This window comes from Macaca fascicularis, chromosome 1 (assembly GCF_037993035.2).
Source record: "Macaca fascicularis isolate 582-1 chromosome 1, T2T-MFA8v1.1".
NCBI classification, from domain to species: Eukaryota; Metazoa; Chordata; class Mammalia; order Primates; family Cercopithecidae; genus Macaca; species Macaca fascicularis.
In genome coordinates this window covers 70,175,460-70,202,263 of record NC_088375.1, presented here as the reverse complement: position 1 = coordinate 70,202,263, position 26,804 = coordinate 70,175,460, and the positions used below count along the sequence as shown (strand labels likewise).

General features: G+C 43.8%; 1 protein-coding gene across 9 annotated transcripts in view; it reads left to right on the top strand.

The window, feature by feature from the left end:
• Nucleotides 1–26,804, top strand: part of PACC1 (proton activated chloride channel 1) — a 44,303-nt gene that overhangs the window by 15,810 nt on the left and 1,689 nt on the right. For 3 of the 9 annotated variants that reach the window (XM_065541416.2, XM_065541402.2, XM_065541404.2), the window contains 6 exons: nt 2,210–2,332; nt 5,475–5,684; nt 7,157–7,308; nt 11,996–12,138; nt 14,323–14,467; nt 16,714–16,821. In XM_065541416.2, coding sequence (XP_065397488.1) covers nt 2,210–2,332; nt 5,475–5,684; nt 7,157–7,308; nt 11,996–12,138; nt 14,323–14,467; nt 16,714–16,821 — 881 coding nt within the window. Of the gene's footprint in view, nt 1–2,209; nt 2,333–5,474; nt 5,685–7,156; nt 7,309–11,995; nt 12,139–14,322; nt 14,468–16,713; nt 16,826–26,804 lie in introns of those variants that run through there. The other 6 variants (XM_074035991.1, XM_005540780.4, XM_015449837.4 and 3 more) reach the window with 4 other exon arrangements.

The following is a 26,804-nucleotide window of genomic DNA, read 5'->3' as shown; positions in this document are numbered from 1 at the left end:
ACTCTCTGGGGGAGAATTTGAATGCAAGACTCATGGAGAAGGACTTAGTAAAGTGGAGCAGGGTCATGAGAGAAACATGTAAAGAAGGCAGAGAGCAAAGGCATGAAGGAGCAGAAACTGACCAGTGTCTATTAGCAATAGGTAGAGGCAAAAGTGAAATCAAACACAAAAGAAGCTGAGATGAGAAAGAATTGCTTTAATTCCTTTTGGACAACTAGAGCTGCTGTGGACCTTGGTGGCTTAGCTCTCAGCTATCCATTGGGTTTCCTGGGCTCTCACTTATCCTTGTACCTGTAGGGTAAACCTCCACTGCCCATAGTAACTTATTCCTTAAAACCTAAAGGGGCCTCACAGACGGTTCTGGAAATTGGCATTCCTGTGTAAAGTAAAAACTTTCTAAAGTATTTTGCCAAAAAACAGCAAGGAACATTCATTGGTTTATAGTTTTACATGCTTAATTGCACTAATATTCTCTGATGGATTGAGTTAGCATGGCAAGACTTAGTTCATCTATTATTTGGGTTATTTATTCATTTGACAAACATGGAAACATTACATGCCTACTATGTGAAAGACACTACATTCTGCCCTGCCTCCGTTTTATTTTCAGCATATATCTTTTCAGATTTATTTTTCAAAAGAGATTATAGTTCTATGATCTTTATTTTTGCTATTTTCATAATTGAGCACTTCATTGTTTGAAGGGTAGAGGGTACATTCTGTTTCTTTGGTACCAATAATTGTTACCATTGAGCAGGCCCTATGTAATGCATTTTGCAACATTCTCTCATTTACTTCTCTCAAAAATCCTGTAAAATGGAAATGATAAAAATGTAAGGCTTTAAGAGCACTGAGTAACTTGTCTAGGATCATGGAGTAGTTAGTAGCAAAGCTGCAGCTGGAGCTCAAAACTCTGACTCTAAAGCTCATGCTCTTAACCACTGCACAGTATATCTGCTCTTTCAGTCAGAAAATAAATGAATAATGGAAACCAAATTATTTCTTCCTTAAAATTCTCCTTGTGGTTTAGGTGCAGAACTAACATGACCCCCTCCACAGAGTCTTTGCTGATAACTGCCCCTCTCCCTGTGCTTCCCATTCTTCCTCCAGTTGAAGGAAACCTAATGTTTTATACCCTTACATCTTTCTGAATTCTGTAGCACTTTGGATCAGAGACCATCAGTCCTTCATTTGGTGTCTCCCTGAAGCACCTAGTACAAAATCTTGCATGTAGAGTTGGTGCTTGATCTTGTATAAGTAAAGAATGAATTATTTCCTTGTCTTTAGCAATCCAGGAGGCTTGGATAGTTCTGTGCTGCGCCTGCTTTTGTGCTTTAAATAAAGTAAAATGAAATAGTTATGAGCAGATACTCTTTTGTGTCTTTGTATTTGAAATCTGCTATCAAAGCATATGGTTGGGTTTTGTTGTTAATCCAGACTGACAGTCTCTGCTTTTTAATTGGATGGTTTAGTCCATTTACATTTGATGTAATTATTGATATGGCTGGATTTGACTACCATTTTGCTGTTTTCTATTTGTCTTGCTGGGTTTTTTTGTTTGTTTCTCTGTTTTTTCTTTATTGCAAGTTATAAACCTTACAATATTGTTGAGTAATTTCTGCTGTAGGCAGTCTTAACCTTTTTTTAAGTAGCTTTTTGTTTTACTCACTTATTTAACATTTTCAGTGCTCTTTACATCTGAGAGTTACCATCTAAATGTCAATTCCTTTTAGCTTTCAGAATTTTTGTTAGCATGCATTGTAGTGCAGGTCTGCTAGTGATGAATTCTTTCAGCCATTGTGTTTCAAAATATCTTTATTTCATCTTCATTTTTGAACTTTTGCTGGTTAGAGAATTATACTGGTAGACGAAAAATATTTTTTGTTTCAGCATTTGAAGATGTTCTGTTGTCTTCTGGCCTCCATTATTTCTGTTCAGAAATTGGTTGTAGTTAGTATCAGTGCACTATATGTAATATATATCTATGTATAGATATATATATATATTTTTTTTCCCTCACTGCCTTCAAGATTTTTCTCTTTTCTTTACATTAGCAGTTTGACTATGATTTGCCTCGCAATTTTTTTTTTTTTTTTTTTTTTTTTTAGTTATCCTGGTTGGCATTTATTGAGCTTCTTGGATCTATAAGTTGATGTCTTTCTACAGTTTTGGGCCATTGTTTTTTTCAGATTTTTTTTTTTTTTTTTAGATGGAGTTTTGCTCTTGTTTCCCAGGCTGGAGTGCAATGGCGTGATCTCAACTCACTGCAACCTCTGCCTTCCGAGTTCAAGCGATTCTCCTGCCTCAGCCTCCCAAGTAGCTGGGATTACAGGTGCATGCCACCATGCCCAGCTAATTTTTGTATTTGTAGTAGAGACAGGGTTTCACCACGTTGGCCAGGATGATTTCGATCTCTTGATCTTGTGATCCACCTGCCTCAGCCTCCCACAGTGCTGGGATTACAGGTGTGAGCCACGGTGCCTGGCCTCAGATATTTTTTGTGACCTATTTTCTGTCTCCAGTTACATGTCATTACACTGCTAGATACTGTAACAATTATCTGGGCTCCATTTTTTTTTTTCTTTCAATATTTTCTTCAGATTGGATAGTTTCTGTTGATTTAACTTCAAGTTCACTGACTCTTTTTCTGCCATCTTTTGCTATTAAAATATACAGTGAACTTTTTACTTCATTTATTTCTTGTCAGATCTGGAATTTCCATCTTTTTTTTTAAATTTAATGAAACATTTTTACAGTGGTTAGATACATATAATGTAAAACTCATCGTCTTACCTATTAAAATGTATAGCTCAGTGATACTAAGCACATTCATACTGCTGTGCAACCATCACCACCATCCATCTCCACAAAGCTTTTTCATCCTGCAAAACTGAAATTCTATATATTTGGCTGTTGTTATTAGTTTCTGTTTCTCTATTGATCTTGTCTTTATTCCTTATTCAGATATTTTCCTTTAAGTGCCATAAAGTTCCTCTCTGCTAAATTGCATCACTGGGTTATCTTGGTGTTGGTTTCTATAGATTGCTTTTTTCTTGAGTATGGGTCACATTTTCTTGTTTCTTAGCATGACTAGTGATTTTTGATTGAACACTGGACATTATGAATGATGTAGAGATTCTAGATTCTGTTATGATCTTCAGAAGGGTATTTTTTTTCCTTGGCATATAGTTAGTATGGCAAGATTTAAGCTCAGCTCTAAACTCCTATCTCCACTGCATTAGCTGTAGTTGAAATCTCCATGCAGTTCTTTCAATTTCCAGTTGTTACTTTGTGCTGGCCCCCTTGGGTTCTCCAGCCAAGGATCTGAACATATATTTAGTTGCCGATTTGGGAGTTTCACCCCCTATGTGGCTCCCTCCCTTTCAAGGTTTCGTCTGAACTTTCTGGCTGCCCTTCCAGCCCTGAATTTTGTCCCTGTCACTCTGAACCATGCCTTATAGGGATTGGCATGTATTCTTAGGCAAAAAGCTACAGATGTATAAATCTCACCAAGTACAGTTCTCTTTCAAGGGTAGCCTCTCTTTCAATTTCTACCTGCTTTTGATCATTCTCTTAGTGCCTTCAAATAATTTAAAATATGTTGTCCAAAGTTTATAATTGTTGTCTGTGGAAGGGTGATGTGACACTGCTACTCTGTCACTGTTGGAAGCCAGATGCCAAGCAGATACCTTTTGGGGCCTATGTTCAGATGCTTCCCTTGTTCTCAGCCTTGTGCAAACCTGGGCTGTGGAGGAAATAGGGCTTCTTCTCAGGGAGTTCCATTTTCAGCTGAGGAGCAGAGAGGGCACAGGGAACCCTGTGGGAGTATCTTAGTCAGCTCGGACTGCTGTAACAAAATGCCACAGATGAGTAGCATAAACAATAGAAATTTATTTCTCACAGTTCTGGAAGCGGGAAGTCCAATATCAAGGTGCCAGCAGGGTTGATTTCTGGTGAGGCCTCTCTCTTTGGCTTGCAGACAGCTGCCTTCTCATTGTGTCCTCACATGAACTTTTTTCCTGTGTGCTTGTGCTCCTAGTGTCTCCTCCTCTTATAAGGATTCTGGTCCTATTGGATCAGGCCTCATCCTTATGGCCACATTTAACCTTAATTATATCCATGAAGGCCCTGTCTCTAAATATAGTCACACTGAGGGTTAGGGCTTCAACCTGAATTTGAGGGTAGGGGATACAGTTTTGCCCATAACAGAGATTAATCTAGCTTCTAGTCTCAGGATTTTGTGAGGGAGGTAGGGGAGACAGAGTTGTGTTGTACCAATGGCATCAGGACGTGTTTAATCAGTCACCATGTAAATGCAGAATGTTCCAGGCATAGCATGAAGGGCTAAGGATTCAGTTATGGATAAGACTGGCCCCCATCCCTGCCCTCATGGAACTCACAGCCTAGGGGGAGAAAAAGATGTATAGACATGACATTGCAGAGTGATGAAGTAGGGGACATTCAGGAAGAGGTGCCCAAATAAAGGTTAGGGGTCAGGAGAGGCTTTTTCAAGAAAATGTCTGTCTTTCTTTCTTTTTTTTTTTTTTTTGAGACAGAGTTTCACTCTTGTTGCCCAGGCTAGAGTGCAATGGCACGATCTTGGCTCACTGCAACCTCCGCCTCCTGGGTTCAAGCGATTCTACTGCCTCAGCCTCTTGAGTAGCTGGGATTACAGGCATGTGCAACCATGCTCAGCTAATTTTGTATTTTTAGTAGAGACGGGGTTTCACCGTGTTGGTCAGGTTGGTCTCGAACTCCTGACCTCAGGTGATCCGCCCGCCTCGGCCTTCACAGTGTTGGGATTACAGGCGTGAGCCACTGCGCCTGGCCTATAAAATGTCTTTCTAAATTAAAATGCTTCCATGGAAGGATAGCGTGACCAAGCTACTCTGTCACTGTTGGAAGCCAGATGCCAAGCAAAAAGCTTTCGGGGCTTAGGATGAGTGAGGCGTCAGCTGTGGAAGAAAAGAAAATCAAGCAGAGGCAGTGGTAAATGTGAGAGGCTCCCGGGTTGAGCAGGGCACGCCAGAAGAACAGAAAGTCGATGAGGAGAGGTAGAGCTGGGAGAATTGGGGAAGTGGAGTGGTGAGGGATAAGGCCAGAGAGGTAGGCTGTTGGATTGTAACTGCCTATCCCTCTAGAGAGTAAACTCCTTTTTTCTGTTCTGTTTTTTGCTTGTTCTTTTAAAATTTTTATTTATTTTTTTATCTTTTATCTTTTTTCTTTTGAGAGTAAACTCCTTAAAGACAATGAATAAGTCTCCTTCAGCTTGGTGTCCTCTGCCTGGCAGAGAAGCTGTGTAGTAAATGTTTACAGGTGCCCTTTGTTAGGATTTGTGGGGTGAGGTGGAAAGGTTGGGCGTGCAGGTGACCTCACCTCCTTGGTGAGGTAGGCAAGGGCCTGGAGGTTGCTGACCATCTCTGGCTGTACCTTGTCCCTGTGTCCTGGGTCACGTGGTGTTTTGTTGTTGTCAGGCCTGGACAGCGAGTCTGCCTCCAGCAGCATCCGCTTCAGCAAGGCCTGCCTGAAGAACGTCTTCTCGGTCCTGCTCATCTTCATCTACCTGCTGCTCATGGCTGTGGCCGTCTTCCTGGTCTACCAGACCATCACAGACTTTCGTGAGAAACTCAAGCACCCTGTCATGTCTGTGTCTTACAAGGAAGTGGATCGCTATGATGCCCCAGGTAGAGCCTGCCCCTGGGCCAGGCATCAGGGCCCCAGATCTAGGGTGTCGGCTGGCAGATACTCCCTGAGCTGCCATTGTATTTGTGGCACTATGGGCAGGGCAGAGGAGTCCAACCAAGCATAGTCTAGGTATAGCGTCTACACCCAAAGAGCTGCTATTGGGAGTGTGGTACATGCTGAGGAGAGAAATGAACAGAGCCTAGAGTAGCTATTGCAGGCTACTAGAGGGGTCAGGGAAAGTTTGGCAGAGAGGTAGGATTTGAGCTGGGCCTTGAAAAGCACATAGATGGGAAGAGAGTGTCTTTGGGATGGGGATCAGCAGAGCGAAGGGGTGTCTAGGGAGGCAGAGGGCTTCTCTGGAGAGGATGAGACTAACTTGGCTGGGGCCAGAGGGCAGGGATGAGGAGAAGCAGGAGTCAAGGCTGGACTGTGGGGTGGGGAGGGTGATAGGGGAGGTGAGACCATTCAAGGTAGACAGGAACCCTGCCTGGAGAGGGACTCCCAGGCCACACTGGGTATACCTGTCCCACTGGGGTGTCTGGTCCCTGAGTGGGAGTCCGCTCTGCTACAGAGCAGGCTGTCTGCTCTGGGCTACAGGCTGGCACTGGATGCTCTGGGGGCTGTAGAGTAAATGAGGAGGCATGAGCTGTGTGACTTTGGCCCTGTCTACCCAGTGTGTGCCACCTGCTCTGTCCACAGATGCCCCTGAGTGACCTGCGGGAGGGCCTGCTCACATGGCAGAGTCAGAGTCCAGGTGCCCTCTCTCTGGGGCTTCCTGCCAGCCTCCAGCAGAGTCAGTTGTGCTGGTCATGGCTCCTCTGCCCATCTCTTCCGTCTTGTGTTTGTCCCTCTTCTCTGTGTGTCTGCTTGAGTCTTCTTTATCTGTAGGTTTTACTTTCTCTGTGTGGTCTCTTAGTCTCTCTGAAGTCTGTCTCTGATACCGTGTGCTGCCGTCTTAGCATTGCTGCCCTTGAGGCTGGACAGCTACTGTCCGTAGAGGTGCCTGGGCTGGGAAGAGGGAGGGACTCTTGGGATGTGACTCGCACACTTGGGGCTCCCAGTCTAAGAGACAAAATGAGTTCTGAGGAATTCCACAGCTTAGAGCCTCCCAGCGATTCTGCAGGTGGGTGTTGGCCCAGAGGGATGGCACAGCGGGGCTGAGTCAAGAGACACTCCCTCAGAGGGTGTGGAACAAGGCTCTGAGGGGGACCGGGTTTTGATGTGGGCATCAGGGTGGCTGGATCCCAGGTTGGCCAGGGGCTTACTGAGGAGGGGCTTGTGCCCTCTGCTAGAGCGGGGCTTTCTGATGCCAGGGGATGTGGCTTCTCACCCTCTGCAGCCCTTTTCTTCTCCCTTCCCTGCAGTCATCCAGGAAGTCCAGAACATAGGTTGTTGGTAGATGTGAGATGATTTCAGGGATGTGGTCAGGACTGTGATTTCTGACACTTGCTTTTCCTGTTTGTGCCCCTAGGTATTGCCCTGTATCCCGGTCAGGCCCAGTTGCTCAGCTGTAAGCACCATTATGAGGTCATTCCTCCTCTGACAAGCCCTGGCCAGCCGGGTGACATGAATTGTACCACCCAGAGGATCAACTACACGGACCCCTTCTCCAATCAGACTGTGGTAATTCCTGTCTGCCTGAGCTGGGTCTGGGCAGCTGCTCCGTTAGCCCCACACCCCTTCTTCCACTCACTCAGTGTGGGGCCTCGGTCCCCAAGCAGACATGTGGCTGTGCCACGTGGACATTTGGCTGTGGTTGGCTCGTTTGCATTCAGGGAGGACAGTGAGGCCTCCAGCCTTTGCTGAGTAATGCTCAGGGATTCCTGACAGTGCGGTGAGACCCTGTCCCCGATGGAAGAATGACAGGGCTAAAGGGTGGGGCTGGTGGGATATAATGAAGTGGGTCCCATACCTGACCGCTTGACAGAATTGCCAGGATACTTTTTGAAAATACAAATTTCCAGGTTCCATGTGAAGCCAACCGAATTATAATTCCTTAGGTGGGGCCTGGGAATCCGTAGTTTGAAATAAATATGCCAGCGTAAAGGAGTGCTGGTCTGGGGACAACGACTCCTGGGCCCTGGGCTGGCCGTATTGTCATATACAACAGCACGGCTGGGAAGGATGACTAAGGGATGGGGTTCGGAGTGCCCTGGAGGAGTGGCACTGCACAGGGTTTCAAAGGCAGGGTAGGCGTTTTTGATTTACATCTCATTTCCTTGCTTCAGAAAGGATTGAAAGGGGCTACAATAAAGTTTTCCAGATGAAATTGGGAAGGAAAGGTTTTCTAGGCAGAGGAAATTGCACCATGACCTAAAGGGAAGAGACGACATGTTGTACTTGCGCCTCTGGGCACAACTGCAGTTGGTGGCGAGATGTTTCATAGGGTCAGGAGCGCTGGAAGACTAATGGGTGATGAAGCTGTGGACAGAGTAATGGCCAGATGAGAAAAGAACATGCATCGTGCTGTAGAGCCTCACTTGCTCCCTTGGGTAACAGGGAACTGTTAGTGGGTTTTAAGATGAAAGAATCACACTAATATTTTTTCGTTAGTATGTGTACGCTAGGCCCCCTCCTAAAATTCTGCTGAAATGATTCTGTAAGGAACGAGCTAAAACAGACTAGAACATTAATAATAGCTTTGCACATAAGGAAAGGATATCACCAGTGGACCAGACATTTTGAGGAACTGGTATAAAGTATGAAAAAGAGCTTGGGCCAGATTGGTGGAGCAAAGAAATTAGAGAAAACCCTAACCCAAAAGAGATGCAGGAGAGACCTGCTGGAGAGGTACAAGCTTTCCTGCCAAACCCCCAGCTTGGAATCAGCGCTGTTAGAAAGCAGGGTAGTCATTACTGGACTGCCTGTTGGCTGGGCCAGACACACCCTGTACCCTCCCCAGGTATGCAGAGCCGCTGGGGATGGTTGCTTCTGGGTAAAAGACCCTGGAGCCATTCTCTACAGAAGCTAAGGGAAGATTCTTTGCTTAGGCATAGGAAACAGAGCAGACTTCTACAATGGAAAAGGAGAGAGAACTAAAGGAAAGGACTCTTCCCAGAGTAAAACACACTGGAATACTCAGTGTGCTTCCACAGAGCATACTTAGCTTTCCCATGCAAGGGAGAGGCCTATTAGAGAAACAGAAATTTACTACTTTGGAAGAAATCAAAACCCAGACCTATACTAGTCAACCTAATCCTTCATTCATAAATAAGAATGGAGAATTAATGGTCACTAGACATTTGCATGAAACCAATGACAGAAAAAGACCAAGATGGACAAATAGAATGGACTCTAGCATAGGGAAATGGAAGCTAATTAAAACAAAAAGGAAAACAACTTTTAAACAATTCCAATGTGGAGTTATATGTATAATAGAAGCTCTCTGTCTGGATTCCCATCTCCCTTCATCCCTCTGTAAAACACGCTAATGAACACTCGTGGCTGCTTCCGGCCCACCAAGTGCCTGTTCTCTGGATGCCCTCTTCTCCTCCCGCAGTTGAAGGGTACGCTTACGAGGAGTTAGTGAGGGTCAATTCCAAACCCGTGTAGGCCAGTTGCACTTGTTACAATAGTTACATGATTCGACTAAATAGTGTAAAAACCCTTGAAATAGGGGCACAAAGAGAGAGTTGTTTTTATGGAAATGAAGTTGAATGCAGCTACTAGCCCCCGGCTCTGAGTGATGGTTCGTCTCCTCCATCAATTCCTTGAAGTCCACAAGCTATAAACTAACAGAGAAGTTATCTCCTCCCTATCCACCAAGTTTCCTACCCAAACCAGCGTATAGCAGTGGAGGAAGAACACGATGAGAGCAGTAGAGCTCCCGTTTGGAAAAGGACGAAGGGGAAGGGCCCGCAGCTCTGCTCTGCAGCAGTGCTGGAACCCTGCGGGGTGGGACCGGTGAGAACGCCTTCTTGGCGTGAAGTAAGCTCCTTGGTTTGAACCTGTTGCTGCCCTCAGAAAGAGACTCCTATGTGCTCTGGCCTTGTCCCTGGAACTTCTGCCTTGGTGGTAATGCTCTGTGGCCATATCTGAAGTGGATATTAGAAAATACGCCCTCCCTGGTGGCTGCACAGCTTGTGCCACTCACTTCCTGATTGTGTGAGCGGCTTTAGGGCTAAACAATCACAAACTGGGAGGGTGGCTTCTTACCCGCCTCCTCCTCCCATTGCCTTTGTTTGCAGTGAGATTTCAGAAACGTGTAGGCTTCTGGCTGTTCGCATCTAATCAAGTCCATGTGAAAGTGACCCTAGTGGAGGGTCTCATCCTGTTATATTTGTAACATCTGTGGAATTTTGTGATTTTCTGGTGCTTTCTTTCATGCTCTCAATTTAATGGTAGTTATTTTTTATCAAATGCTCTGTCTGGCACAATAAGGTTTGCCACCTTTCCAGCCTGCGGGATCCTTATCTATTTCCTTACTGCCCGCCATTTTCCCACCGCCCAAATGTTTGGCTGATGCCTCATTTTTAGATTTTTTTGCAACCATGAAACATTCCAGTGTCAGTTAACAAATTGTGTATTAGTCAGAGTATAAGCTAAGCTACCGAATAAAAACAAAACCTGCAAATACGGTGGCTGAGATGAGGGAGAAGTCTCCTCCTCTCTTTGAGAACAGTCCTGGCATGCAGGCTGTGTGGCATAGTGGCCAGTGCTGCCTCATAGGATGGTCCAGCCATGACTTTTGTCTTGTCACTGTGCTGTCCCCTGGGCATTGTTCTGGTCCATGTGGGCAGTGTGTGTGTGTGTGTGTGTGTGTGTGTGTGTGCGCGCGCGCGTGCACATGCCCACGCCTGGGAAGGTGAGAAGTGGAGGGCAAGCAGTTCCCTTTTCAGGAAATGGCATGGAGTTGAATGAGTCTCCTTTTCTTCCACACATTAGGAACTTCATCACATGGCTACATTTGAGGGCAGAGATGAGGCTCCAGCAGGGGGAGTGGATTCTGCTGAAACCTGGGTTGGGAAAGCTGTTCTAGTACTAAAGGAAGAAATGGATAGTAGAAACCAGGGACAGTGCTCTCTGTTGCATACTTAAAACGAAATGGCACAGAAAGGTTGAAAAATAAGTAAGATGGACAAAGCTGTCTTTGGAAAATGCAACGAAGACCAGAAGTGGCAATATTAATAGTCAGTGTGGAATTCCATATGAGTTGATGTAAAAGACATTTTTTTCTAAAGTTAATCTACAAATTCAGTTTCCATCACAGTTAAAAGTCCCAGTGGATTTTTTTGTGGAACTAAGCAAGCTAGTTTTAAAGCGTACTTAGGGGAACACGTGTTCAAAAATAACCAAGACAAGTTTGGGGATGGGGAAGACTAGTGGGGAGGGCACCGGCCTAGATCTGGGAACAGTGGAAAACCACAGGAATCAAAGCAGCATAGTACTGGACAGAGACAGACAAATGTGTGGGCTCTGCTAGGGCCAGGAGCAGACACAGATGTTGGTTCTATATTGAATTTAGTATAGGATAAAGCAGGGAGGGGAAGAGGCTTTAAAACCTGTCTCTATGCATTGTTTGGGAAGTAGGAGTTAGAGCCCTATTTCACACTATATGCAGAGCTTAAAGCCAGATATATAAAGTATGTAAATGTAAAAAAGGTTAAAAAATGCTATAAAGAAATAGAGGAGAATATTGGCATAATTTTGGCTTTCGTCAGCAAGCAAAACCCAAAGCTATAAAGAAAAGGTTTCTTTATGGTTTATAGGTTTATAAGTTTCCCTATAGTGCCTTCCCTACCAGTCTTCCCCGTCCCCAAACTTGTCTTGGTTATTTTTGAACACGTGTTCTTCTAAGTATGCTTTAAAACTAGCTTTCTTAGTTCCACAAAAAAAATTCATTGGGACTTTTAACTGTGATGGAAACTGAATTTATAGATTAACTTTAGAAAAAAAGGTTCATAGGTTTCACTACATTAAATTTAAAGTTTCCATAGGACAAGTGACATTGGAAACAAAGTTGAAAGAAAAATGGCAGACTGGAAGAAAAGATTGGCACACGTAACAGATGAAAGTGAACATCCTTGCTAAATTAAGGGCTTCCATAACTCAAACAACCAATGAGAAAAGTGGACAGAGAATGAGCTGCATTCAGCTCTGGTTGGGCATCGTGTGGGGGAAGCTCCCCAGGAATGAGCATGAGTCCTAGCCCGGGCCTGTTCTCGCCTGAACAGGAGGGTCTGGCTAGTGGTCCCTTTGGAGACCACTGGGCAAGGAGCTATGGGCTTTCCAGTCAGTGCTTCTGCCCTCAGACCCAGAGACCTCTGTGTGCTTTCCCAGGACTGAGACTCTGTCCTTTGTCTCTCTGCAGAAATCTGCCCTGATTGTCCAGGGGCCCCGGGAAGTGAAAAAGCGGGAGCTGGTCTTCCTCCAGTTCCGCCTGAACAACAGTAGTGAGGACTTCAGCGCCATTGATTACCTCCTCTTCTCTTCTTTCCAGGAGTTCCTGCAAAGGTGGCCTTTTAGAGTTCACAGTGGGCTTACTGTCTACTTTTGATCTCATTCCAGCCATGTACATCCCTGGGCTAGAGATGGAGGGCTGAGGGCAGGGAAGGGAAGGGACATTCCCCGATGACTCATTGGCCCAGGAAGGGACCTCATGAGCTCGGCTGGTCCACTCAACGTCTTATCACAAAGTTAAGCGAAGCTGGTGTGGAGGAGCACGCTGGCTGTCCATGCACATAGTGCTGACTGGTTCTGGAGAGATCGTTTGGTCTCGCCATTGCCTGGGGCTGCTGAGGAGTAGGGGAAGTTGCCTTTGATTTGTAAGTCCTCTTGAGGGCAAGTTCTTGTGTGGTTCCTTGGTTCCAGTCCCCACCCCTCCAGTGTGCACAGGACCCACGTCTTGCCCCTAGGGCTCAGTGTGTGTTTGCCTGAAATACAGTTGGCCCTTGAACAACTTGGGGTTTGGGGTGACCAAACTTAACCACTCCTGCCTGTGCAGCCAAAAATTTGTGGATAACTTTTGACTCCCCCAAAACTTAATTACTAACAGCCTACTATTGACAGAAGCCTTACCAATAACATAAACCACACATATTTTGTGGTTATATATATCATAGACTATATTCTTATAAAGTAAACTAGAGAAAAGAAAATGTTATTAAGAAAATCATGGCCAGGTGTGGTGGCTCACACCTGTAATCCTAGCACTTTGGGAGGCCGAGGTGGGCGGATCACAGGGTCAGGAGATTGAGACCATCCTGGCTAACATGGTGAAACCCCGTCTCTACTAAAAATACAAAAAATTAGCCAGGTGTGGTAGCATGCACCCGTAGTCCCAGCTACTCAGGAGGCTGAGGCAGGAGAATTGATTGAACCCAGGAGGCGGAGGTTGCAGTGAGCCTAGATTGTGCCACTGCACTCCAGCCTGGGCAACAGAGCGAGACTCCGTCTCAAAAAAAAAAAAAAAGGAAGAGAAAATATACTTACTCTTCATTAAGTGGAAGTGATCATTGTAAAGGCCTTAATCCTCGTCGCCTTCATGTTGAGTAGGCTGAGGAGGACGGGGATTGGTCTTGCTGTCTCAGGAGTGGCGGAGGCGGAAGAAAATATGTGTGTGAATGGACCCGCCCAGCTCAAACCTGTGTTGTTTAAGGGTCTACTGCATCTCTAGTATGATGATGGAAGCTCCGCCACCTCTCTTAGTCTTTGATTTACAGGGATGAATGTCCCCTGACCATCAGAAAGTTCCTGTCTGCTCCACACACACTGCGTTGGGGTCACACCGTGGAGCCTAGAGGGCAGGAGAATTTTCTTCATGTGCCTGAGCTGAGAGAGACTCAGTTCCAGGTCCGGCTGACCACAGAGGCTCCATTCAGAGCAAGCGGGGAGGCAGCTACCGGGGCAGCAAGGCTGCTCCCCAGTGGACGTGCAGCGAGCTGCCTCCATTCCACACCACTGCTGCTTTGTTCTTCCACCCCAGAGCCTCTGCCTTAGCATTTTTCCCCCTTTCTGCCACCTAGAATTCCTCCCTTCCCTGCTTCAAGCTGGCCATCTTGCCTTCCTCCTGGAAGGCTTCCCCCGGGATCCCCCCCGACTCCACACTCCTTTTGTGAGCTTCCTCAGGATGCTGCTGCAGTTTTTACTTGTTTTTACGTTCGCTTTGATTTTGCTGCATCTGCACTGTCTTGGGGCTGATGCTGTAGGTGTCCCACCTGGCTGAGAGCTCCCCAAGGAACCCTCTTCCCCTCTTTGGGCTTTCCAGAGGGAGCTGACAGGCCAGTGAGGGCTTCCTCAGGCTCTGCTCAAGTCCAGAGTTCTCTGAGGAGCTGCGAGCGCCGTGTTCTGAGGAGCTTCTGCCAACTTCATTGCCGACAGCTTTGGTAGCAGTAGATAGGAATGATGGGAGGAGGGAGGAGGATTTCTCCCACTGGGAGCTTCAGGGATCATGTTCCTGCCTTGAGGCCAGTGACAACTCCCCCTCCATTTGGAAATGAAACGGAGAGAAAACTGGGATGGGCCTTGCTTTTGCTGGTGACTGACAGCCCTGCTGAGGCAACCACAGTTTGGAGAGGAGGCAGGGAGTGGGCAGCATCCTGGTTGTGCCAGCAAGGAAACCAGCTTGCAGTGGGGGCTCCGACTCCTGCTGCCAGACCTGGATTGACGTGCATCTTCCTTCTCCTTCCTTCCTCCAAGCCCAAACAGGGTAGGCTTCATGCAGGCCTGTGAGAGTGCCTATTCCAGCTGGAAGTTCTCTGGGGGCTTCCGCACCTGGGTCAAGATGTCACTGGTGAAGACCAAGGAGGAGGATGGGCGGGAAGCAGTGGAGTTCCGGCAGGAGGTAGGTGGCTCTGGGTTTGCTCGAAACTGCTGGTGACTTTTCCACATTCAAGTCTGAGGTGGAGGGAAGCTTTGCAGAGAAGGGTCCTTTGAGCAGGGCCTTAAGGGTGAGTAGGCCTTGGTCAAGATGAGAAGGGACCCCCATGGAGGGCTTCATACGCTGTGCCAGAGAGTCTGTGTGTGCTTCTGCAGACAGCGCACATACCAGCCAGTCCTCACAGAATGCATGTGTGGGGCAGAGATCACTGCGGCTTGCAGAGAGGTCAGTAACTCGTCCAGTCGTGTCTGATGTCCTGTATCTAGCAGCACTGTGAGGGGCTGGCAGTGGCATAGCAGATTGATTATTTGCAGGGAAGAGAGACTAGACACAGTAGTCCCAAGTGTGCATGTTGATCCTTTTCCTAAGGTCCTCTTCAGCTCTCATGGGTGTCACAGCAAGAGATGCCAGCTGTATCTCCTGGCTGCTAGGCCAGTGGGCTGAAAGCTTTTTGTTCATTTTTGCCATTAGTAAAGACTTTTTGAGCATATACTCCATATACATACAACTTTGCAGGTGATATAACATACTATTATTGTCCTAATGTTATATACATTTTAAACATTCAAAAACAGAAATGTTAAAAGGATGAGATAAAAATAAATACTAAAAAACTAGTCTTTTCCTCCTGTATCCCAGTGGCTCATGATGCTCATTTGGAGCAGAAGGACACACTCCAGCCAACTAGGCTGTCACTGGCCAGAAGTCAGGCAGGAGGGGACTGTCTTGGATTAGTGGTAAACAGGGTCCTTTCATGAGCCCTAGCTCCTCAAACTAGTCCAGGCTGGATACTTGGAAGAGGCTCAAAGCCAGTTTTCTTCGAGGAAGCAAGGCTATTTTTCCTGCCTTGGGAAGTGGCAATCCCTCCCGGTGATTGGACCTTACAGTATTCCTGTTTTGTAAGATAACTGTTATCTCCCAGATTTTTGCATCCAAATTTGCTCCAAGAAATTCAAGTCCTTTCTTATCTGGCCCCACAACAGCTCTGAGGAAGGAGACTGTGTTCACTTACCTAAGTTCAACCCCACCTACCCTGGCTCTTCTGGTAGCTCCCACTGTGATTTGAAACCAAAGGGTGAAAACCCCAGTGAACCTTTACATTTAAGAAATTTTAGTGTCTTTTATTACTGTCTAAATTGGAAGTCTTTTGTTGGTGTTATGAGCTCCTTTGAACACAACTAACTAATGTGTTTTAAAATCACATTTTAGAGTTTAGAATGCTCTCACATAGGCATGCCCCCGTACTGTAGTGACGTAGGCATTTTGTTCACCTTTGCGGGTGGCAAAGCTGAGGCTCAGCTTCGATGATGGATCCGAGCCTCTGGGTGGAGCTGGTTTCTGCCTTTGCTACCTGTCTGCTCTCCGTTACGCCACACAGCCTCTTTAGTAATTGACTACCAGATCTCACCAAGCACCTCTACTCAGTATTTACAGGGAATGCTCAGCTGTGTGGATCTATGCGGCTGTGCTTTGTCCCTGTAAACTTGAAGGGTTGAAACAAGGGTTGAAAGTTCAAACAAATACTTGGTCTGAAAACCAAGTATTTTGAAATTTGGGATTTTTATTGCTTTTAATTGTGAGTCTTACATGGTAGTTTGAATATGGTTTATTTTTTATTTTTTTTTGGAGACAGAGTCTTGCTCTGTCCCCCAGGCTGGAGTGCAGTGGCCCGATTTTGGCTTACTGCAACCTCTGCCTCCCAGGTTCAAGCGATTCTCTTGTCTCAGTGTCCTGAGTAGCTGGGATTACAGGCGCCCACCAATACGCCCCGCTAATTTTTGTATTTTCAGTAGAGACGGGGCTTAACCATGTTGGCCAGGCTGGTCTCAAACTTCTGACCTCAGGTGATCTGCCTGGCTCAGCCTCCCAAAGTGTTGGGATTACAGACATGAGCCAACATGCCTGGCCTGAATATGGTTTAATTGTGAGTACGGATACCTAGTGACAAATTTCAGTGACAATCCCAAACACCTATTGTACATCACAGATCCCATTTCCCCAGAGAACTGTGGAAACCAAGGTAAAGCCTTGGCTGTGCTACCAGTGTCAGGATCTTGTATATATGAGGTTTTTGCCACTCTGTCTCCAAAAGATAGTGTGAGGAGAACCACAGTCTATGATCCCCTGCCTACTCTCTCTCCTTTCCCTGGACACAGGCGAGGGAAGGGCACACAGAGGTGGTAACACTGCTTTCTCTCCTCCATATCTAGACAAGTGTGGTTAACTACATTGACCAGAGGCCAGCTGCTGAAAAAAGTGCTCAGTTGTTTTTTGTGGTCTTTGAATGGAAAGATCCTTTCATCCAGAAAGTCCAAGATGTGAGTATTATTTAAGATTATGATAGCAAAACTCCTGCTCTGAAGCATTTTGGCTCATTCTTGTAGACTGATAAGTCTACCTACCTGTCCTCATCTTTTTTTCATAGCACAAATCGCTTGTAATTTATATGTATGGCATCAGTGTTACGTATTCTTTGTGTTTGGTCTTGTCTTCATCACTAGACTTTCTCTGTAAAGGAGGGGGACTTTAATTTTGCTCATCATAGTTTATCTGGGATATAGTGGAGTGCTTAGCGCAGAGTAGCTGCTTAGTAGTAATGTTCATTGAATAAATTGAGTAGAAAGCATTAAGTTGCTACTATACAGGTTACTCTAGTTCCAAGTTATTCTTTTTCTTAATGGTTCTCTGTAGGATAAATACTACTTGTAGTAAGAACAAAATGGTACAAATAATTAACAAAGCATTAATTAATGCCATATTTTTAAAAAATTGATAAATGTACATATTTATGTGGTACATGTAATATTTTGATAGATGCATACAAAGTCTAATGATCAAAAATCAGGGTAGTTGGGTTACCCATCTTCTCAAACATTTTTAATTTCCTTGCATTGGGAACATTCTTCTAGCTATTTTGAAATATGTAATACATTCTTGTTAACTATAATTGCTCTACTGTACTATCATGTCATCTATCTTACTGTATTTTTGCACCTATTAACCAATTTCTCCTCATCTCTGCTTCCCCCAACCCCTCCCAGCCTCTGGTAACCACCATTTTACTCACTACCTCCATGGGACTCACTTTTTTTTAGCTCCCACATGAGTGAGAACGTGTGATATTTGTTTTTCTGTGCCTGGCTTATTTCACGTAACATAATGTTCTCCAGTTTCGTTCGTGTTGCTGCAAATGACAGGATTTCATTATTTAATGACTGAATAATATTCCATTGTGTATATATACCACATTTTCCTTATCCATCCATCCTAAGTGTTGATGGACACTTCAGTTGATTCCATATCTTGGCTGTTATGAATAGTGCTACAGTAAACATGGGAGTGTGGACATCTCTTTGATACACTGATTTTCTTTCTTTCTTTTTTTTTTTCTTTTCTTTTTTGATTTCCTTTCTTTTGGATATGCACCCAGCAATGAGATTGCTGGATCATATGGTAGTTCTAGTTTTAGCTTTTTGAGGAACCTCCTTACTGTTTTTTCATAGTGACTTTAATAATGTAAATTATTACATTAATCATAGTGTAAATTATTACATTAGTCATAATGTAAATTATTACATTCCTACCAACAGTATACAAGCATTCCCCTTTTTCCACATCTTCACCATCATCTGTTACTTACTGTCTTTTTGCTAGTGGTCATTTTAACTGAGGGGAGGTAATATAACCTTATTTTGGATTTGGTTTGCATTTCCCTGATTGATTAGTGTTGTTGAGCATATTTTCATACGCCTTTTGGCCATTTGAATGTCATCTTTTGGGATAAATGGCTGTTCAGATCTCTTGCCCATTTTAAAATTGGATTATTTGGCTTTTTTTTGCTGTTGAGTTGTTTGAGTTCCTTATATATTCTGGTTACTAATCCCTTGTTGGATGCATAGTTTGCAAATAATTTCTCTCGTTCTGTAGGTTGTCTCTTAACTTTGTTGATTGTTTCCTTTGTTGTACAGAAGCTTTTTAGCTTAATGTAATCCCATTTTTCAGTTTTTGCCGTTGTTGCCTGTGCTTTTGAGGTCTTCCCAAAAACATCTTTGTCCAGACCAATGTCCTAAAGTATTATTCCAGTGTTTTCTTCAAGTTTTATAATTTCAAGTCTTAGATTTGAGTCTTTAATCCATTTTGAGTGGATTTTTTAATATAGTAAAAAATAGGGTCTAGTTTCATTCTTCTGCATATGGATATCCAATTTTCCCAGCACCATTTATTGAAGAGACTGTCCTTTCCCAATTGTATTTTCTTGGTGCCTGTGTCAAAAATGAGTTGGCTGCATATACATGGATTTATTTCTAGATTCTGTGTTCTGTTCCATTGGTCTTATGTGTCTGTTTTTATGCCAATACCATGCTGCCTTGTTTACTATAACTTTGTAGTGTATTTTGAAGTCAGGTAGTGTGATGCCTTCAGCTTTGTTCTTTTTGCCCAGGATTGATTTAGCTATCCGGCATTTTTTGTAGTTCCATATAAAATTTAGGATTTTTTTTCTACTTCTGTAAAGAATGTCATTGGTATTTTATAGGAATTGCATTCAATCTGTGGATTGCTTTGGGTAGTGTGGACATTATACTAGTTCTTCCAATCCATGAACATAGGATATTTTTCCATTTTTTGTGTCCTGTTCAATTTTTTCATCCCTATTTTACAGTTTTCATTATAGAGATTTTTTACTTCTTTGGTTAAATTTATTCCTAGGTATTTTATATTTTTAAAGCTATTGTAAATGGGATTGCTCTATTTTTTATTTTATTCTTGCATTGCTATAAGTTTTTTAGATTGTTTGCTGTTAGCATATAGAAATATTCCTGATTTGGGTGTGTTGATTTTATATCCTGTGACTTTACTGAATTTATCAGTTCTGCCAGTTTTTTGGTGGAGTGTTTAGGTTTTTCAAAGTACAAGATCATGTCATCCACAAACAAAGACAGTTTGACTTCTTTTCAATTCGGATGCCCTTTATTTCTTTCTCTTGTCTAATTGCTCTGGCTAGGACTTCCAGTATTATGTTGAACAAAAATAATGAAAGTAGGCATCCTTGTCTTGTTCCAGATCTTAGAAGAAAGACTTTCAATTTTTCCCCATATGATGTTAGCTTTGGGTTTGTCATGTATGGTCTTTATTGTTTTTAGGTATGTTCCTTCTATACTCGGTTTGTTGAGATTTTTTTTTTTTTGGACACAATTTCATTCTGTCTCCCAGGCTGGAGTGCAGTGGCATGATCTCAGCTCACTACAACCCCTGCCTCCCAGGTTCAAATGATTCTTGTGCTTCAGCCTCCTGAGTAGCTGGGATTACAGGTGCACATCACCATGCCCAGCTAATTTTTGTATTTTTAGTGGAGATGAGGTTTCGCCATGTCAGCCAGGCTGGTCTCAAACTCCTGACCTCAAGTGATCTGCCTGCCTCGGCCTCCCAAAGTGCTGGGATTACAGGAGTGAGCCACCGTATCCGGCACATTGAGAGTTTTTATCATGACAGTATGTTGAATTTTATTAAATGCTTTTTTACCATCTATTGAAATGATTACATGATTTTTGTTCTTGATTCTGTTAATGTGATGTGTTACATTTATTGATTTGCATATGTGAATCATCCTTGCATCTCTGGGATGAATCCCACTTGATCATAGTGAATGATCTTTTTAATGTATTATTGAATTCGGTTGACTGATTTTGTTGAGGACTTTTGCATCTGTGTTCATCAGGGTATTGGCCTGTGGTTTTCATTTTTTGTTGTGTCTTTGTATTAGGGTAATGCTGGCCTTGCAGAATGAGTTTGGAAATATTCTTCAATTTTTTGGAATAGTTTGAGTAGAATTGCTATTAATTTTTTTTTAGTGTTAGATAGAATTTAGCAATGAAGCCATCAGGTGCTGGGCTTTTCTTTTGTCACTGCCTCTATCTTGTTACTCATATTGGTCTATTCAGGTTTTCTGTTTCTTCATGGTTCAATCTTGGTAGACTCTGTATCCAGGAATTTTTCCACTTCTTTTAGGTTTTCCTTTATTGGCATATAGTTTTTCATTAAGTCTCTAATGATCCTTTGTATTACTGTGGCATCAATTGTAATGTCTTTTATTTTGGTCTGATTTTATTTATTTGGGTCTTCATTCTATTTTTCTTAGTCTAGCTGAAGGTTTATTGATTTTGCTTAACTTTTCAAACAACTAACGTTTCTTTTTTTTTTCTAAAACGGCGTCTTGTTCTATCACCAGGCTGGAGTGCAGTAGCGCAATCTTGGCTCACTGCAACCTCTGCCTCCTGGGTTTAAACGATTCTCCTGCCTCAGCCTCCCGAGTAGCTGGGATTACAGGCACCCGCCACCATACCCGGCCAATTTTTGTATTTTTAGTAGAGACAGGGTTTCACCATTTTGGCCAGGATGGTCTTGATCTCTTGACCTTGTGATCTGCCCGCCTTGGCCTCCCAACATGTTGGGATTACAGGTGTGAGCCCCTGGCCTGGCGTCAAACAGCTAACTTTTCATTTAAGTTTCAGTTTCATTTATTTCTGCTCTGATCATTATTATTCTGGTAAATTTGGGTTTGGTTTGTTCTTTTCTAGTTCTTTGAAGTGATCATTAGCTTATTTGAAATCTCTACTTTTTTTGATGTAGGCATGTATTATAAACTTCCCTCTTAGTACTGCTTTTGCTGTATCTCATAGGCTTTGGTATATTGTTTCCATTTTCATTTGTTCGATAAATTTTAAAATTTCTTTCTTAATTTCTTCATTGACCTTTGGTCACTACGGAGCATCATGTTTAATTTCCATGTATTTGTACAGTTTCCAAAATTCCTCATTATTGATTTCTGGTTTTATTCCATTGTGGTCAGACAAGATACTTAATATGCTTTTGATTTTTCTGAATTAGTTGAGACTTGTTTTGTGGCCCAACATATGGTCTCCCCTGGAGAATGTTCCATGTGCTGATGAGAAAAATGTGTATGCTGTAGCAGTTGGAGTTTTGAGATGGAATCTTGCTCTGTTGCCCGGGCTGGAGTGCAATGGCGCGAACTCGGCTCACTGGAAGCTCTGCCTCCCGGGTTCACGACATTCTCCTGCTTCAGCCTCCCGAGTAGCTGGGACTACAGGCACCTGCCATCATGCCTGGCTAATTTTTTTGGTATTTTTTAGTAGAGACAGGGTTTCACCGTGTTAACCAGGGTGGTCTCAATCTCCTGACCTCACGATCCGCCTGCCTTAGTCTCCCAAAGTGCTGGGATTACAGGCGTGAGCCACCGCTTCTGGCCGGATGAAATGTTTTGTAAATGTCAGTTAGGTCCATTTGGTCTGGAGTATAGTTTAAATGCAATGTTTGTTGATTTTCTGTCTAGATAATCTGTCCCACTGTTGTGAGTGGGACATTGATGTCCCCTACTATTATTGCAGTCTGTCTCTCTCTTTAGATCTTTTAATATTTGCTTTATATATTTGCTTTCTCTGATATCGGATGCATACATATTTACAGTTGTTATATCTTCTTGTTGAATTGACTCCCTCATCATTACATAATGATCTTTGTCTCTTTTTCCAGTTTTTGACTTGAAGTCTATTTTATCTGCTATAGGTATAGTTAAACCTGTTTTTTTATTTACATTTGTGTGGGATGTCTTTTTCTATCCCTTCATTTCTTTTTCTTTTTCTGAGATGGAATCTTGCTCTCTCACCGAGGCTGGAGCACAGTGGCATAATCTTGGCTCACTGCAACCTCCACCTCCCAGGTTCAAGTGATTCTGCTGCCTCAGGCTCCCGAGTAGCTGGAATTACAGGCATGCGCCACCACACCTCGCTCATTTTTGTATTTTTAGTAGAGACAGGGTTTCGCCATGTTGACCAGGCTGGTCTCAAACTCCTGCCATCAAACAGTCTGCCCACCTTGGCCTCCCAAAGTGCTGGGATTATAGGCATAAGCCATTGCGCCTGGCCTATCTCTTCACTTTCAGTCTGTGTGTCTTTCTAGGTGAACTATATGCTGTATGGCAGCATACAGTTGAGTCTTGTTTTTTAATAAATTCAGCAATTATGTCTTAAGAATTTGGTCCATTTACATTCAATATTATTACTGATAGAGAAGGACTTACTACGGCTATTTTGTTTTTTGTTTTTTGGTTTTGTAACTTCATTCTTCTCACTGTCTTTGTGGATAAATGATTATCTCTTTAAATTCCTTACTTTTTTATTATGTCCATTATAGGTTTTGGCTTTATGGTTGCCATAGGGCTTGTAAAAAACATCTTGCAGTTAAAACAAGTTATTTTAAACTGAGGACAATTTAACTTTGATCACAAAGAAACAAAAAACATTTACAACTACACTTCAACTCCATACTTCTCACATTTTGACTTATTATATCTATTTATATATTATTATATCTATTTATATTTTTGTATTGCCTGTCTCCTTTTTTGTTTGAGATGGAGGCTTACCCTGTTGCCCAAGCTGGAGTGCAGTGGCCCATCTCAGTTCACTGCAAGCTCCGCCTCCAGGGTTCACGCCATTCTCCTGCCTCAGCCTCCCGAGTGGCTGGGACTACAGGTGCCTGCCACCATGCCCAGCTAATTTTTTGTATTTTTAGTAGAGACAGTGTTTCACCGTGTTAGCCAGGATGATCTCAATCTCCTGACCTTGTGATCTGCCCACCTTGGCCTCCCAAAGTGCTGGGATTACAGGCGTGAGCCACTGTGCACGGCCTGTATTGCCTGTCTCTTAACAAATTGTATTTTTTTTTTTTTTTTTTGAGATGGAGTCTTGCTCTGTCGCCCAGGCTGGAGTGCAGTGGCCAGATCTCTGCTCACTGCAAGCTCCGCCTCCCAGGTTCACGCCATTCTCCTGCCTCAGCCTCCCGAGTAGCTGGGACTATAGGCGCCCGCCACCTCGCCCGGCTAGTTTTTTGTATTTTTTAGTAGAGACGGGGTTTCACCGTATTAGCCAGGATGGTCTCGATCTCCTGACGTCGTGATCTGCCCGTCTCGGCCTCCCAAAGTGCTGGGATTACAGGCGTGAGCCACCGCGCCCGGCCAAATTGTTGTAGTTCTTATTTTTGATCCATCTTTTAGTCTTCATACTAAAGATATGAATGGTTTACACACCACAGTTACAGTATTACAGGATTCTGAATTTGTCTGTGTACTTATTTTACCAGTGAGTTTTATACCTTCAGATGATTTCTTGTTGCATGTTAGTGTCCTTTTATTTCAGATTAAAGAACTGCCTTTAGATTTTCTCATAAGAGAGTTCTAGTGGTGATGAATTTCCTCAGATTTTGTCTGGGAAAGTATTTCTACTTCATGTTTGAAGGGTTCAGTAGCTTTGCTGGGTACAATATTTTTGGTTGGCAGTTATCTTTCTTCCCCCTTCAGCACTTTGAATATGTCGTCCCACTTCCTCCTGACATGTAAGGTTTCCACAAAGAAGTCTGCTGCCAGATATATCAGAGCTCCTTTATCTTGTCTGCTGCTTTTTTCTTACTGCTTTTAGGATCCTCTCTTTGCTTTGACCTTTGAGAGTTTATTATATATTTTAGTGTGGTAGTCTTGCTTGGGTTGAATCTACTTAGTGTTCTTTGACCTTCTTGTACCTGGATATTCATATCTTTCTCTAGGTTTGGAAAGTTCTCTGCTATTATTTCTTTGAATAAACTTTCTACCTCTGTCTTTTTCTCTACCCCCCTTTTAAGGCTATTAATTTTTTTTTTTTTTTTGAGATGGAGTGTTGCTCTGTTGCCCAGGCTGGAGTACGGTGGTGCGATCTCGGCTCACTGCAGGCTCTGCCTCCTGGGTTCATGCCATTCTCCTGCCTCAGCCTCCTGAGTAGCTGGGACTACAGGCGCCTGCCACCACACCCGGCTAATTTTTTGTATTTTTAGTAGAGACGGGGTTTCACTGTGTTAGTCAGGATGGTCTCAATCTCCTGACCTTGTGATCCACCCACCTCGGCCTCCCAAAGTGCTGGGATTACAGGCGTGAGCCACTGCACCCGGCTAAGGCTATTGACTCTTGATTTAGCCCTTTTGAGGATATTTTCTAGACCTTATGAGTATTCTTCATTTTTTTTTTTTTAATTTGTGTATTTTCAAATAACTTGTCTTTAAGCTAATTCTTCTGCTTGATCAATTCTGTGTTTGAGGCACTCTGATGCATTTTTCAGTTTGTTAACTGTACTTTTCAGCTCTAGGATTTCTGTTTGAATTTTTAAAAATGATTTTAATCTCTTGAATTTCTCTGGTGAATTTCTGAATTGAGTCTTTGTGTTTCATTGAAGTTCCTGGAGTTTCCTCAGAACAGCTATTTTGAATTCCCTGAGTGGTCACGCACCTCTGTCTCTCCTGGATTGGTCACTGCCATCTTATTTATTTAGTCTGTTTGATGAGGTTGTATTTCTCTGAATTTTTCTGGTGCTTGTGGATGTCTGTCTATGGGCATTGAAGACTTAGGTGTTTATTTCAGTCTTCACAGTCTGCCCTTGTTTATACCTATCTATCTTCAGGGGATTTTCTACAAATTGAAAGGTGACTGATGATGAGTTCCCTAAGCATGTAGTCACTACAGCTGTTTCAGCACTAGAGGGCAGTCTAAGCCAAGTTACACTGTGACTATTTTGTAGACTTCTACATGTCCAGCCCTCCTGTACTTGGGAAGAAGGATCAGAGAGAATGCCCTGGGGGTTCCCAGGCCAAGTCCCTTGCTTACTTTGATCTCTTTCCCTCAAGGGGAAGGAGTCTCTCTCTGCTCTGAGCTGCCTGGAGTTGGGGAGGGTAAGGCAGGTACTTTCATGGCTGTCACAGCTGGCACCACTTTGGGTCCCTCCTAGACCAATGCAATACTGGGATTTGCCTAAGGCCACTTTAGTCAGCCAGTGGTGAAGCTGGCTGGGGTTTGGATCCATCCTGCTAGGGTGGCAGATTGCCTTTTGGCCAGGGTGGGTTTAGAAGTGCCATTTGGGAGCAATGGCCTATAATTAGGGGATTCAGGATTCTTTCTGGTGCTGTGTTTTACTGTGGCAGGACTGGTACTAGATTCCAAGGCAAAGTCCCTCATACTGTTCCCTCTCCTTTGCCCAAGCAGGAGTGTTCCACCATGTTGCACTGCCTGGAGTTGAGGCAGCTGGTGTCATGCTGGATCACACCCCAAACCCACAGACTCCCAGCCCAATGCAGTACCAGGGCTGTGGTTACTACGGCCTGGCTGCCACTGAAATTATTTGGGGCCCAAGGCCACTTTAGTTTATTGTAAAGTGGGCCCAGACTTGGTTTCCTCCCACCGGGGTGGCAGATGCCCCTCTGATCTGGGGTGGGCCTAATACTCTTTTCACGGGCTCTAGCCTGGAATCAGGGCCTCAGAATTCTGCCTGGTGCTCTGTTCCCCTGTGAAGTTCCAATGCAAAGTCTGACTCGCCTCCCTCTCCCAAGCTCACAGATTCTCTCTGCTGCACTGCCTAAGGTCGGGGGAGGGGTGGATAGGCAGTGTGAGACCCTCCTTTCTACTCTCTTCAGTGTGTCTTTTCCTGTTATTGTACTAAACCAGATACTGGGATATCTCACCTGATTTTTTGGCTCTTGTGTAGATACTTTTTTACATGGATAGCTCAGTTTGGTGTTGCTGCAGAGGACTATTGCTGGAGGGTTCTCTTTAGCCATCTGGCTCCACCTCCTCTAATGTCAAATTCTGACTCATGACCTTGGAAGGGGAGAAATAATTGGACAGCTTTGCTAAAGGAACATTTAAGACACACCGTCCACCAGAGCCAGGCCCAAATCTAGTATTAATTGGCATTCAGGTCATCACAATATGTCTTGATGTGATCGTGGTTTACAGGAAAGTTTCATAGCTGAGACCCAAACGTGTAAGCTTCCAACCCCAGGTGGGGATTCTGTGATATGGATGTGCTTGCTCTGCTATCACCCACTACCACTATTCATTATGGACTGGCAAGGCTTTGTATGAAGAGGGATGTGCAGAGGCTTATTGCATCAAGACGGGGGAGAAGGGCTTGCAGCTCGTTGGGTAAATGTGTGATAAAACATTTTTTAACCTACTATATTCAGTATGAGGTACCTATTATGGGCCAAGTGGAGCCCAGTACCCAAGGCATGCTGTACTCAGCTTCACAACAGTCTTTATATATAAACAGTGGTGGTATCACCATTTTTACATGTGAACACTGAAGTGCATACTAAAGTCACTCTGCTAAATTGAGCTTGAAAGTATTTTATTTGGGAGGCTGAGGCAGGCAGATCACAAGGTCAAAAGATCGAGACCATCCTAGCCAACATGGTGAAACCCCGTCTC